The following is a 15911-nucleotide window of genomic DNA, read 5'->3' on the forward strand; positions in this document are numbered from 1 at the left end:
TAGTTTGCCATAACTCTGGGGGCCTACCATCAGGGGAGAATGGTAGATTGGGATTAAGTGGTTGGCTGCCAAAACCGCTGTCACCCAAACTCAAGTAAGCACTTTCCACACCCGAAATGCCACACTCCTGCTTAATCTCCTTTTCATCCTTATTCGCATCCTTTTCATCGCCGCTGCGCGAATTGACTGTACCGCCACTGCCACCGCTTGCGCCACCACCGTTTTTCGCTTTTCGCTGAATCTTCTTCATTTTGGCGCGCTGATTTTGAAACCACACCTGCACCACGCGCACTGACAGGCCCGTGTCCTTCGCCAGAGCTTCTCTCACCTTGCGACAGGGCTTCGGCGATTGATCGAAAGAAGCCTTGAACTGCTTTCGCTGCTGTGACGTCAATATTGTGCGAGGACGTTTTGGACCGCGACGTCCGTCCCGAGGCCGCATCATATCGTCATCGTCTAGACCCACATAGCCACAGTGTTGGGCTGTGGCCAGAAATATTTCCTTTTCGAGGTCATGTCGACAGCAAAATAACTGGCCATCACGCAACAAAAACTGCTCGCCCTTCTGCAAAGGCAGTCGACAGATGTAGCAGATGAAACAAGGCAGGTGGAAAATGAAAGATGGAATCGGCCGCATGACCATTTCATGAGGCAGGATCGGGTGGCAACATCCAGTGCATTTGATGCTGAACAATCTATGGTAGAGAAGAGGGAAATACCGGTTTTTTTTCAACTGTATATGTAGTATATGTATGTATGTATTAAGTTTAGTTAATAGGACTATTTGCAGAATTTGATTAAGCAACGCAATTTTACCTACCGATCGTAATCGAGTTTGCAGTAAAGCTTTGAATTGCGTACGTAACAGGTATTGAATAACTGTATGCCACAGTAGCAACACGACAAACAGTGTTCATGCCAATTCGATTCGCCGACATTCATGAGATACCGATCGTAGATCTTTTGTCCGCAACCCTCACAGATTTCGTAATTCTTTTCGCACTTCACCTGTCCGACATCTGCAAACAAAGGAAGAAAATACATTTTTAAGGACAAAATCTAAATTTGATTGTTGGAATGACTTTTGCTATAGCTAAAGGCAACACTAAAGACAAAAAAAAATAAATGTTTTGAGATCCATTAAGAAATCACAATAGCCCTTCGCAATTAGGTCATTCGCAAAAATCACTTGATCTACGCTTGTTGGTGATTTAAATGTACTTTATCGGATACCTGATTCCGAGCGGGAGAACTGCAACGTTTTACCTGGTGAAATTAAATTTGTTGCTGCGAGGAGTTCAATGGAAGCTTTAGTCGTGAATTGAGAGTCTCTTCAAGTGGTAAGATTATCCTGGCAGTGTTTTTAGACGAGTATTAGAGCGATAACGCCATTATCGTAAAGCTATATTTTGTTTACTAGGGCATACATACATACACATAAATACGTACGTATACATAGAACGGAAGATAACACACCTAAAAGTTACATAGAGCCATAAAAGCAGAACCCTCACCAAATTATAAACAAAAATTGCTTATTCCAATATTAAAGTGAAACCTGTCGTAGCCGAACGCGGGCGATTCTTTCCGCTTTTGAGAACTGTTCGGCTGTGGCTGTTGACACACAAAGCTTAAAAATGCAATTGTGAAAAAAAATTTAAATTGTTTATGCATAAGGCCCTATACCTCGGTCGTGCGTAGCGTAATTGCCCAAAAGCAATAGGGTTTTTATTTGACTTCTATTTACTGGCTACTGACTTAGAATATATATATATATATTTTACGACGTAGGGCTGGCTATTGGAGAGGTAGTTCTTTTAAGCAGACAAGATTGAAGTTTTATCCTTAGATTTTTAGCCGGGGATGGAAAATAATCATTATTTTTTACATTTTAGCCAAAAAAATCAACAAGTTGTAATCGTCGTAAAGCAGTTTCAACTAAACTCACGTATTTGTGTTCGTACGTCCTACTGTAATTTACAATGGGTTTTATTTTTCGAGTTTAATCAATAAAGTTTTAATTTTTCGATCAAAGGTAATTATTACTATGGAGTTTCGTTTTTCCACTTAAAATAATGATCTTTAAAAAAAAAAAACTCAAAAGCTACGCCAGCGTGATTTCCGTGGAATCCTTTTCAGAGGTAGCGACACCCTAATAAAAGGAATAAGTCCCAAAATTTTCAGGTCAAAATTTCAGTAAAGTTCCGTCTGTATGGCCCCTTCAATTTTATAAATAATCATTATTATCTCTGAGCGAAAAAATAAAAATCATAAAATAATCATTATTTATGATTTAAAAAAAACGGCCTCAAGCTCAATAAAAATTGTTGAATATAATTGTTATAAGGCCATAAAATAACAAAAAACAATCATTTCCGTTGAGCGAAAAAATAAAAATCAATAATAATTATTATTTTTGAGCGGAAAATATAAAAATCTTAAAATAATGATTAAATGCTGATTTAAATAATTTTACTCATAATGATTACCGTCCCTGCTTTTAACTGATTATGGAAGGAGTTGAAGTTGTGCGGAAGAGGAGATTTTACTATGCACACGTGCTCCGTCTACAGAAGGTAAAAAGTTTACACACATCTGAGCGGGTTAGACACTATCAATTTATGTCAAACCATAAATTTACTTTCATATTTGCGAGAAAAAATGTGAAATACATACAGTGTTGTGCGGAAAAAACATCCGGATGCCGATTTTGAATAAAAAAAATTTTATTACAAAAATGGTCATGCATGTGAAGTAGAGGTATGCCGCCGAGCCACGCCGTCGCCTTGATAAGAGGCTGGGTTGGAACTCCCACTTAGATTAAACTATTAGGAAAGCCATAGTTAATAGAGTGAATATACCGCAAGATTGCTGGCGCCCTAATGGTTGACTTTGCTCTCGTTTACAGCATCAACGAGAACTTGTTTGTAAGGATAGACCCTGCTCCCATAATTTTTTTAACAGTAGTAGTAGCAGCCTTGACAGATATTTTAGGAAAAACCCGGAGTAAGAAAGATGCGGCATTTATATTCTCGGCTAGTGTCCTTTAGCTAGAAATTTAGAAATTGAAAACCCAAAACGGCAAATCTGTACAAATGAGCTCCCCACCTCCATCCCAGATATGTGTGTATGTGCATCATTGGTACGCAGACGGGTCAAGTACGGAAAATAAAAAGAATGGAAAAAACTGCCAGATGACCCATAGATATAAAGTTAGAGGTGCTAGTAATCCTGCCCTGTACCAGAGTGAACGTTGGAAAATATGTAGCGCAAAAAATAAAATGACAATCTCACAGAGTTGAAAGATGGAAATAACGGTAAATTACTACCAAAAGTTACTAAGCTTCAAATCGGACAGAATAGCTGCCGTCACATACATATGTAATTCCGAGATGGACATACCAAGTTCATAGTAATGTACACTAAAGAGCAAAATAGTACTCACCGCACCTACGGTTACGGTAAACAGAAGCATAATGAAAATTTTTACTATATTTTTATTTCTAAAATTTCGTGGTTTTATTTTTGAAAGCTGGTATTTTTTCTTGCGTGTGATAAACAATTTTGTAGTGAATCATAAAACAAACAGACCCCGAAAACATGTTTTTTTTATATGCTTCATTATATCTATACTTATGAATGTTCACTTTTGCTCTATAGTGTAGCTAAAAACAAGTGAATGTTTTATATTTATTTATAACTCGATACACTAAAACTTTCATAGATATACATATATACATACATGCCATCCTTGACTGTGAGTGTCAAATTGTCGATGAAAATTGTATTCAATATCTGCCAAAGCGCCTATTAGACACATTAGCTGTTTGATAACAGGTTATCTGCGATAATATGAATAAATATGACAGAGAGATATAAAACAAATACTGTCGGTTGACAGCATGACAGTGGGGTACTCGAATTATGATAAATTGCTTATCTGGGTATAATTTGACTGACTAGGGACATGCGAGGACATACATACATACATACGATTGGCAATGAGTAACTACTTATCTACGATTTAGAAAACAGTCAATTCAAATAAATAGGTACACATTGCACACACACATATGTATGTATGTATGTATGTATGTAGGTATTTATTTCTAAATTGCAATTGACTGCTGTTTAATGAAAATAATTTTGTATTTTTGCTTAGGTGTGGACTGGATAAAAAATCAGCAATCCACGAAAAAGCTTTTACTGCGTGTTTTACAAAGAAAAATATATACTATATATTAGATACATATTACATGCGCCCCACGTTCTACATTTTAGATGTCATACATTTTTTTGTAATGACTTTTGCCAAAAATTTTAAAATCAAAACTTTTCGGAACGAATTCTAAGGGTCTAGGGAAAATTATTTTCTACTTTTTAGTCAATTTATAGAAATGTGGTATATTAATAAGTTTTTTTTATTTCATTTTTATCACTTTTTAGACCTATCTAAGACCAATGGCAAAGATTACGCAGTGTGCCTTAGTTGAGACCTTTTATAGCAAACTTTTACTATCGCAAATACTTTAACCACACAGCAAAGTTTTGACTGAAATCAGGACAGAAACAAGAAAGCGAGTTCATAAAAACGTGGTAAAAAATAATAAAATGCATGCAGTATTACCGTCAAAGGTTATCTTACTTTGCTCGATCGGGAAAAAAAGCGGAAACTTCAGAACGGGGAGCGGACAGACGGGAAGTCTGTAATGCCTTCCAAAGCATTAAGGTGAAGTTCTTGTTTCGCTAGGAGATATCCAATTATTAAAAGTGGAACTTGGCAGCATTTTCTCAGAATAAAGATAAAATTCGGTAGACAATTCACGGGGCGATTTAACCAAGTTGTGTTTTGTATCTCCGAATTATGAAAAAGCATCTGTGAAGTGCAGAACATAAGCGTATTCAAGCGAAAAAAACAGTAACAAAAAAATTTTTTAGTGTAAACAAAAATGTGGTTGTATTAACCAAATCATTGTTGAAAATATCACCCAGGGCATTGTTAAGATTAACTAAAATCCACGTTGATTTTCTTTTCAAGTTTGAATTTGGTAATATTAACCAGTTTTTGGTTGATTTTTTTCTCAGTGAACTCATTCAGGTATAAAGGGGAACATAGGACATGCTTGAACAAAATCGATCAGTTCGTTCCATATCAAGAGATCAAATGTGGTATTAATCTCTTTTTTTTTCAAGGAACATGATTTTTTCAAATAGATTTCAGCATTTTTTTTTTAATAGAAAGAGTATTTTTAAAGAAATTTGTTTTCAATTTGAAATTTTTTCTCAACTGTCCGTTATTTATTATAACTATCCGTTTAGTAAATCACCCTTAGGTTCCCAGAAGCTGAGTAAAATTTTATCGCATGTCATACAGTAATTTTACCAAAGAAAATCATTCACAAACTCCAAAATAATTAATAATGAAATATAAAAGTAAAATACCTTAAAAAATTCTTGAAACTTGATAAATCACGATTTCTCAAAAATCGTCTAATGTAACATACGACAATTTATACGACAATTTTTCTTGGGCTGTAGCTGAATGTGTAGATTTGCCAGCTATTATTTGTTAGCCTCCAGAGGATGTCAGGTTTGTATGCCGCCAGAGAAAACATATAAAAACCATAAATAAAAGTTTCTTATTATTTCTGATTTTCGTTTCATTTCCCTGAACTATGAAAATGCTTCTACGAAGTGCAGAAAAAAAGCGCCTTCAAACGAAAAAATCTCCAAAAGAAAATCTATCTAAAGTAAATAAAAGATCGCTAGGCGCCAAGTCATATATGTATATAAATTTACATTGAAGCAAGCTGGTTTATTTTTTTTCTAAGTGTATGTAAATTTGAATACAACTGAATGTTGAGATATGGAACTTTCCAGTGTAACTCGTTCACTTAAGCGGCGATAAATATGAAATTTTGCACCCTTCTCACTTACAATCAATAGAAAGATTGCAGTGAAAATCTTAAAGATCGGATCAGTTCAACTTATAGCCGTGTACCAGTTCATAGAAATTTTAATAGAAATGGTTTTTATTACATAATGGTGTATTATATTCCTTCACTTTTTGTTGAAATGTGCAATTATTATTTAGTCCACTCTTACAATCCTTGGCCTTACAGAAAGGAGAAGAGATAAGACTACGCATCAAAAAAGTTCTTCATTTACTGCGTCCAGGAATATGTATGTATGTATGTATGTATGTACATACTAGTATGCAGTACATAGATATTGGAAACGGCAGGGTTTACGCGTCTGCTTTCCCTTAGGAATGCTGACTTCAGGCTAACAAAATATCCAAAGTCCAGATCATTAGTGTCCCATACTTATTTTTTGATAAAACCATTTAAAAAAATGCAGCAAATCCATGTTCGAATACCAACTTAGATGGTGGCTGTGAGGTGGTCTCCGGCAACGGCTTGTCGGGTGCATCCACACATGTCAACAGGAATATTTGCGGTTAAGCACAACGCTGCGACACTGGATTTGTGTGTGTGTGTGTGTAGTATATATATACGTATATATCTGGTAACCCGTGCACTTAAAATTTAATATGTATTAGAACAAATCCATAGATGCATTACTAATTCCATTTTATGGACGTACATACACGCCGATATACATATGTATAATACTACATACATACATACATACATTTACGAAAATGTAGGAGTATTTATTGGGCTGCAGGCAGGCGTTTCTCTGGCGTTCTCGCATTGTTTGCGAATTTTGCGAATTTTGCAAAATTCTAGGAGTTTATGGGAATGAAATTTAGTAAGAAAAATTTGTGTTTATTTCAAAAATTTGAAGTGGCATTTGATATCAACCGAAGGATGTAAGCACGCACCTGTGTTGAACGAGCATGCACACATACACACATTCAGACAGGTAAGTAAGTAAGTATGAAGCATTTGCTTGCAACGCACGATTTGCTGACTCCTTATGCAAATATGTACGTTCAGCAGCATGTATGAACATATGTACATACACACATACATACATATATATATATTGATGCATGGAAGTATGAAAGCATTTAGTTGCTGTCCAATCGCATCGAGCTATACATAATTGGTGTGTGCGCTTTTCAGGTTCATTGCCGGCATAATTTCGTGGTCAACTTACGTGCGTCGCATTCTACTTTATAATCCACGCGAAAGCACACACACACGCACACCCACCCACAAAAATACTTAGGAGCCTGCGAATGTGCATTGTCTATTTTAGGGATACCCTCCGAGGGCAACAACTTTCAAGTATTTATTTGGGATTTTCCTTTTATTTTCCAATAAAAACAAAAATAAATAACAAACAAGTGCCCTTACATTGGGCCAAAAGTTGCGGTGCTGATGGATATTGAATAATATAAACCATTTGTACATTAGGGTGCATCACTCTTCATACATAGAAAAATCGCTACTGTTTTTCGATCGGATATATAAAACTTATTATATTTCGATAAAATATTGAGATTAAGATTTTTTTATAAATAAAATTATCTTCTTTATAAAAATATTTTTTCCTCAAAAAAAAACACCTCAGATGGGAATTATTTTGTACGGTTTCTTTTCGTACTCTGAAAATAGTAGTAGTAATAGAGAAAGTAATATAATGGTAAATAGGGGAATGTTTTACTTTATAATTTTTCAGGGGAAAAATTTACTCAGAAGAAAACACAAAATTCAACCTGCACTGAAAAAAGAAATCAACGTTAAAATTTCTACAAAGACACTAAAGCAAGAAAAGATTCGATTAAAACGTGATTTTATGAATCACTTCAAGCCCGTTAAATTTTTTTAAAAAGACCTAAATGCTATGTTTTTTTATATAAATAAAAAATTTGGCAAATATCGAAAGTCAATACTATCGATAGTTTTCCACCTCTTTAGTTTGGACACAATTGGAAAAGTCGTTAATTCTATTGTCTTCTAATTGTTGTGCGCTGGATTTGGGACCCGCTACGTAAAAACTCCTTCCAGTGAAGAACAAAATCAAAGCCTCGGATGAGACCCCCCTTATGATGACGACCACGGCAAACGTTTAGAGGACTACGATGCACCTGAAATTTCCGGACCCTTAACGGGAGGTGCCTCTGCCTGGCAGGTTGATGTTATAGTCCTACCGATTAATCAGCATCGGCTATTTTTCGCCGATTCTTTGGAATTTCTTTTTCATATGATCAGGTGAAGCGACAGACAACAGCCAACGTCAAAAAGCATTTACAGATAGCTCACAAAAATATTTTTTTTTTGTTTGTTGATGAAAGTGCTTCACGTTTTTTCCATACAAAAGTATGTTCACAATTTCCTTTTATATGGAGGACACTGCCAGCAAAAAAAAATTGCCAAAAATTAACGGGATTTTATAGCAGCTTGAAACTTGCACTTCATTATACTAGAATTAAATGGCCTACAAAACTGCATACCAAATCCTGCTTAAAACGTTCGAAATTTTGGTGAAAATAAACAGACTTTTTATAATTTATGTACAAAGTTTGAAATCTGAGTTTATATGTGTGGTGTTTATTGTATACCAGCTAGACTTTTATAAAAAATAGTAAACATTAATGGTTAAATTTTTTGTTACTAAATATTTCTTGCTTAGCACCATATAAAAAAGTGTTTTATGTAATGTACATAAATGTTATACATGTACATATATTTTTATGCATACATACAGTCAGTCAATAAAATTTAGGTACAGCGGATTTTTTACGATACGGGCAACTATTTTTAAAATATTTTATTTTTCGCTAATTTTTTATAAAAATATGGTTAATTCTACAACCAAAACCCTAAAAATCAAAGTTCCAAACCTTGTGCAAAATTCTGCAGAACTTCATTCCAATATTGCACTTTTTATTTACGCTCGCTAGAAAAAACTTGAGTATTTTTGATTTATGGGTTTTTGTTGTAGAATTAAACATATTTTTTTAAAAAATTATCGAAAAATAAAATATTTAAAAAATAGTTGCCCGTATTGTAAAAAATTCGCTGTACCTAAACTTTATTGACTAACTGTATGTATCGAGCACTAACCGCCAAAATAACGTAAGCGACATTTTTTTCAAAATTTTCTTTTTGATGCAGAAATATTCCTAGAGCATCTAGATACATTTCTGCATCAAAAATAAAATTTTGAAAAAAATATCGCTTACGTTATTTTGGCGGTTAGGGCTCGGTATGTACAAACATGTGTATGTAATGTTGCATAAAAAGCCTATTAATTTTTTTTTTTGTTTTGTTAACTCCGTTAAATTAACTGATTTTATGAATTAATACATTTATTTTCAATTGTTATGGAATCGGCATCGGCCTATTCTTTCCTCATAAGCCGATTAATCGGCACCGGCATCAGTACCTGAAAAAAAAATTGGAATCGGACTCTAGTTGATGTCCTCGTAAGGACAAAAGCTGACATCACCACCATCCAAGAAATGCGTTGGACGGGGCAAGGCAAGCAATGTCTGGGGTCTTGCGACATCTACTACAGCTGCCATGTAAACGAGCGCAAATTCGGTGTTGGATTTGTGGTGCGAGAGAGACTCCGTCGCCGAGTACTGTCGTTCACCCCGTTGGACGAGTATCTGGCCACGATCCGCATCAAAGCGAGATTCTTCAACATCTCGCTCATCTGCGCCCATGCCCCGACGGAAGAGAAAGACGAGGTATCCAATGATCTCTTCTTGGCGACTTCAATGCCAGGGTGGGCAAGGAAGGGATCTTTGGAACCACCGTCGGAAAATTCAGCCTCCATGACGAAACGGATTGAGGCTGATCGACTTCGCCGGGGCCCGAAACATGGTAGTATGCAGTAAAAGATCCATCAAGCTAAATGGCTGTCTTTGGATCGAGAAACGGGAATCTAAATCGATAAAAAGCACGCTTCAGAACGTACCTAAATTATGGAGAGAACACTTCTCCACCCTACTGAAAGGTAGCAGCACGGAAAGAAGTGGAGAAGACGACCCCAAGCCCCCAGTCGATGATGAAGGCGACTGGAATTTAAGTGTGCTCTGCCCAATCTACAAGAAAGTCGACTCCTCCATTCGCACCAACTACCGCGAGTCAGCCTTCTAAGCATAGGTTACAAGGTGTTATCGAGCGTATTGTGCGAAAGACTGAAGCCCACCGTCAATGAACTGATTGGGCGTTATCAGTGTGACTTTAGGCCTGGCAAAACCAACATAGGCCAGGTCTTCACATTACGCGCACAATCTTGGAAAAGACCCGCGATAAAAGGATCGAAACTCACCACCTATATGTCAGCTTTCGCTTCCGCTTTCGACAGCACTAAAAGGAGTTCTATATAATAACATTGAGCAATACCACCAGCTCCGTCAGAATTCGTAAAGACCTCTCCGAGCCGTTTGCCTTCAAACGGCGCTTCAGACAGGGCGACTCTTCTTTAATCTGATGTTGGAGAAGATAATAAGAGCCGCAGAACTGAACCGCTCAGAAACAATTTACTACAAGAGCGTGCAATTTGCTGGCTTATGCCGATGACATCGATGTCATCGGTATCAGAAACCGCGAAGTCTGTTCTGCCTTCTCCAAGTTGGATAAGGAAGCAAAGCGAATATGTCTGGTAGTAAACGAGGACAAGACGAAGTATCTCCGAAGTATTTCGCTTACTTGAGAACCAGCATTAACACCGTCAGCATGGAAATGCAACGCAGAATCCCTCTTGCCAACAAGTGCTACTTTGGACTGAGTAGGCAGTTCAGGAGTAAAGGCCTCTCTCGACGTACGAAAACCACGCTCTATAAGTCACTCATCATGCCTGTGCTGGTATATGGCGCAGAAGCATGGACAATGACAACATCCGATGAGGCGGCTCTTGGAGTGTTCGAGAGAAGGATTTTGCGGAAGAATTACGGGCCTTTACGCGTTGGCGACGGCAAATACCGCAGACAATGGAACGATGAGCTGTATGAGCTTTACAACGACATGGATATAGTGCAGTGAATTAAAATACAGTGGCTCCGCTTACTTGGCCATGTCGTTCGAATGGACACCGACGCTCCAGCTCTGAAAGTATTCAACTCGGAACCCGCTGATCGTAGCAGAGGAAGAGGGAGGCCCCCACTACGATGGAAAGATAAAGTGGAGAAAGACTTATTAATTATAATTTTAATTGTTATTAATAAATAATAATAATAATATATCATATTATTATTTAGTATCCAAAGGCTACAACGAACTTTTAGGTTTGCAGATGTGTTGCAAAAAATCCTTAGAGACAGGGCTATTGTGGGATCTAAAGGAGAAGTAAAGTGAATACCTAAACTCCCCTTTCCAAACGACAACTTCAGCCACTGCCTGTCAAGGCTTGGTGTGTCCAATTCTCGCCAACTAAGCTCTTCGATCGGGTGTGAGGCTTTATATCCGTGCTCACAGCTGTGCTCTCGTAGACAGACAAGACAAGAACCTGGTACGTGACGAGGAGCGCGCAAGACAACATGGACAACGTACCGGACCTCAGTATTAACATCGGCAAACGCAAGGACGGCCGCTGTAGTGCAATGGTTTGCAGTGCGCGCTACCATTCCGAGGGACCTAGGTTCAAGCCCGGTTCAACCCAACATCAAAAACTAAAAAAAAATCAAAGAAAAATTTTCTAATAGCGGCCGCCCCTGTGCAGGCAATGGCAAACCTCCGAGTGTATTACTGCCATGAAGAACAGCTTCTCATAAAAACACTATCACTGTTAAATCTGTGGGCACGCCACAAAACGGAGGAGCCCGCTCTCTAGTTCTGCGCTAGACCCATGCTAAGAAATAGGTTTGAATAGTAGGCTAGCGACAGAGGCAAAACCCTCGGATGCTACTCTTTTGTTGAGGATGCTAACAACTAGCAAACAACTGACAGAAATGGCAAAGAGGAAAAGGATCTAGCCTCTTCTCTTACAAATTGAAAGTGAGAGAGGTCACCTGGATCATTGAAGCGTTTTATAGTTAAGATATATGTAATTTATATGGGGGCGAAGCTGGTTAGCAATGATCATNGGAATGTAACAGGATGCAAACAACTGACAGAAATGGCAAAGAGGAAAAGGATCTAGCCTCTTCTCTTACAAATTGAAAGTGAGAGAGGTCACCTGGATCATTGAAGCGTTTTATAGTTAAGATATATGTAATTTATATGGGGGCGAAGCTGGTTAGCAATGATCATCGTAGCTCCATCTGAAATATCTTCCGCTCCTATCAGGGCCCTGGGGTCAGTGATAGCTAATCGCGTTCAGAAACGCCAAAGACCTCCTACAATCTTTTCGACAGCATAATTTTTATACCCGAGCGCACTTGTGCACAAGGGTATTATAACTTTGTTCACATAACGGTTGTTTGTAACAGGCAAAACGAATCGAGATAGATATAGACAAATGTATACATAAATGATCAGAATGAAAAGAGAAATCGATTAAGCGGTGACTGTCTGTCCGTCCGTCCGTCCGTCCGTCCGTCCGTCCGTCCGTCTGTGCACACGATAACTCGAGTAAAAATTGAGATATCTTAACGAAACTTGGTACGTGAACTTCTTTTGGGCGTGGGACGGATGGTATTGAAAATGGGCGAAATCGGATAATAACCACGCCTACCTCCCATATAACGGTAATTTTAAGAAATACGAAAACTGCGATATTTTAGTAACTACTGAAGATAATTCACTCAAAATTGATACTTACAATGAGTTTCAGACGGAAAACATGAATATTATAAATTTTTGGAAAATGGGCGTAGCCACGCCCACTTATGGTTACATGTGTATATCTTGGTAACCGCTGCACCAATTTCTTCGAAACTTGGCACAGTTGTTGGCCTTAGTACAGCATACTAAATGGCTGAAAATTTTAAAAATCGGACAATAACCACGCCTACCTCCCATATAACGGTAATTTTCAGAAAAACGAAAACTGCGATATTTTAGTAACTACTGAAGATAATTCACTCAAAATTGATGCTTGCAATAAGTTTCAGACGGAAAACATGAATATTATAAATTTTTGGAAAATGGGCGTAGCCACGCCCACTTATGGTTACATGTGTATATCTTGGTAACCGCTGCACCAATTTCTTCCAAACTTGGCACAGTTGTTGGTCCTGGTACAGCATACCAACTGGCCGAAAATTTCTAAAATCGGACAATAACCACGCCCACATCCCATATAACGGTAATTTCGAGAAATACAAAATCTTCGATAAATCAGTAAATATTGAAGCTAATTTATTCAAAATTGATGGTTGCAACAATTCTTTACCAAGAAATACGTTTATGACAAAATTTTGGAAAATGGGCGTAGCACCGCCCACTTGTGATCACATATATGTATCTCGCTAACCGTTCTAGCAATTTGTACCAAGCTCGGTATGGTTATTGTGCTTGCCACATAAAAGCAAACCGTTGAAAATTGTTGAAATCGGACTAAAATTGAGGCCGCTTTTCATATAACGGTAAATTTCAGATATGCTTGAAACTGCAATATTTCGAAATTTAAGGACGCTAATTTACTTAAAATGTATACACCCCGGCTTATCATGTAGCGGTAGCTTTCGGAAAGGTGGAAAACATATATTTAATACTTGCGCCGGGTATTTAATGTTCGGCTCCGCCCGAACTTAGACTTTCTTACTTGTTAATATTAATTATGTTCCGGTACACTCGATGGTAATATGGGAAATGAGGAAGCACACAGGTGCGCGAGAAATTAGATCTAAGATAGATTTAATGGAAGCGGTTAAAATCTGCGATTCCGGTCTTCACGAGTTGAGCAGATAAACAGAGGAGTTAGTTGGCCACTGCTCGATGAAACGAATGTTTGGCTTATCAGCGGAATACTACCGGGATACCGGAAATGGCCGTCTGGTCCGCATCACGATTTCTACAGAAGCTGTTGAGATGAGGAAGAGATAGAATCCCACCAGCACCTTCTATGAGAGTGTCCCACACTCCGAAGAAAACGCACCAAATTTTTGGTGGACCACGCCTTAGACAGCTTAGGGAAATTTCCACTAGGGAGCAAATCTCGGGAAACCCTGCTGTGCGGCATCGAAGTTTACTCTTTAACCATAGTCCGTCTAACCTAACTTACAGAGCTTGAAAAACAAGAGTAAAAGCCCTCAAATTGCCCACCAGTATTCCGAGGAGACTTATACAGGTCTACTCTCTTTATATATTAGTTGGGCAATATTCTGCATTAGTACCTTAAGAAATTTGAATTAATTTAAACACCAGCAAAACTCCGCAAGACATTTATAAAATTATATATAAAAAATTGTGTTTCGAAAAATATCCAGTTCTGTGAGACATTTGTGCGCAATAAGTTCATTTAGCGTTCCTAAAGATCTTAATCAGTCCATAGTCATAATAAATTTAATTTATTCGATGCCGTTTAGGCTTTTCTTTACCAGAAAATATTTTGTTCAGTCAAAGGTAAAATTTTGAAGCTGAGTGGTTCATATATATATATTTTCACGTTTAAAACATGCTTTTACGAGAGTTAGTTGTTTTATTTAATATAGTTTTGTAACACACTTTCAATAATGCTTGAATCGAAAACGTTAGGGTAGGACACCCTAGCTAAAACACAGAAGCGATGCAAGGATACAAATCAAAAAATTTTTAAGTTCGCCAGTCACAACAAGTCACACTTTTCGGTAAAAGAATAATCGTGATAAAAAAATTACTTGCGATAATTTTTTGGGCACTCATTGTCACACACACACGCACAAATATTAGAAAGAAAAACTAAATTTTTTCTCTTCACTGCAACCTTCACAGCGGACGCTTGAGCAATTTTATAGCTGCAGGTTGCTCAAACTCCTTTCAAAAATTTCTTGGCGCTATGAAATATGCAAAACTTTTTCGATAGACACGCTTGGGTATGTACATACATACATATGTATGTTTATATGTATGAGTAGATAAGATGCTGTACCTGTTCGACCGTTACATCCGGAATGCAGTTCAGCAGCCGCCGTCGCCATTGCCGTCGGAGTTAAAGATGCCGGCGTTGGGGCCAAAACGGACGCTGGCACCGTCATTAAGGATGACGACGACGACGGTGATGACGAGCACGACGTAGATATGGATGTGGGAATCATTAGAATATGTGCGGAGGTGGCCGACGACGAGGAGCAGGAGGAGGGGCACGCGGGAACGGATGTTGCAAGTGTTGCACTGGAATTGACTTCAGGGCCTACCACCACCTTTGGTTTTACGCTTGCGGCCACTGTAAAAGCCGTTGCGGATTCAACCGGTGATGCTGATGCTGATGTCGATGCCGACGCTAATGCGGATGCGGATGCGGATGTTGGCGGCGCTGACGCTGAAGTAGCTGCGGTTGTGGGTGTGCTGCTGTTGCTTCTATTAATTGGGGCGCATGCTGCATGCGTCGGAGAGGCAGTCAATTGTTTTTGTTGATGCTGTTGCTGTTGATGCTGTTGCTGTTGCTGTTGATGCTGATGTTGCTGTTGTCCGCAATTGCCACTATTTAATCCAGGTGCGTTAATTGCTGACCCGACCGAATTGGGGGCATTGTTAAAGGAACGCGTGCCGCCATGATTCTGATGGTGAGGATAAAAACCAGCGCCACGACATAAATTTGTGGGCATTGGATAGAATTCAAGCATTGTCTATCGAGAATGGCAACTGTTTCTGTTTTCGATTAAGACAACGCGGCTTGTCTTCTTCTTTGTTGCTGGTTGTTTTTTGGAATCACTTTGTTCGTTTTTTGTTTCTTTGTTAATTAAACACTGCTTGGGTGCGATTGTGTTGGGTGGACGAACACTCCCCAAATCGGATTCGCACACATTTTCCACCTTCACTTGGGACACTTTAAGAACTCTCGCGTCGACATGCACTCGAGCGACACTTGCTGTGTTTTATTTATTTATTTACTTATTTTTTTTTTTA

General features: G+C 38.2%; 1 protein-coding gene across 1 annotated transcript; it reads right to left on the bottom strand.

The window, feature by feature from the left end:
* Nucleotides 1–27: 27 nt before the first annotated feature.
* Nucleotides 28–15260, bottom strand: LOC108369127 (LIM/homeobox protein LMX-1.2-like; the record flags this gene model as incomplete). The annotated part of the gene is made up of 3 exons (XM_017624125.1): nt 14935–15260; nt 821–1019; nt 28–695 (listed from the first exon to the last, which is right to left on the bottom strand). Coding segments are annotated over exons 1-3 (1033 nt in total), but the record flags the coding sequence as incomplete, so codon positions are not given.
* Between the last annotated feature and the right edge of the window lie 651 nt (nt 15261–15911).

The sequence above is a fragment of the Rhagoletis zephyria genome, unplaced genomic scaffold, assembly GCF_001687245.7.
Source record: "Rhagoletis zephyria isolate East Lansing unplaced genomic scaffold, Rhagoletis_zephyria_1.1 Rzeph_scaffold_03503, whole genome shotgun sequence".
NCBI classification, from domain to species: domain Eukaryota; kingdom Metazoa; phylum Arthropoda; class Insecta; order Diptera; family Tephritidae; genus Rhagoletis; species Rhagoletis zephyria.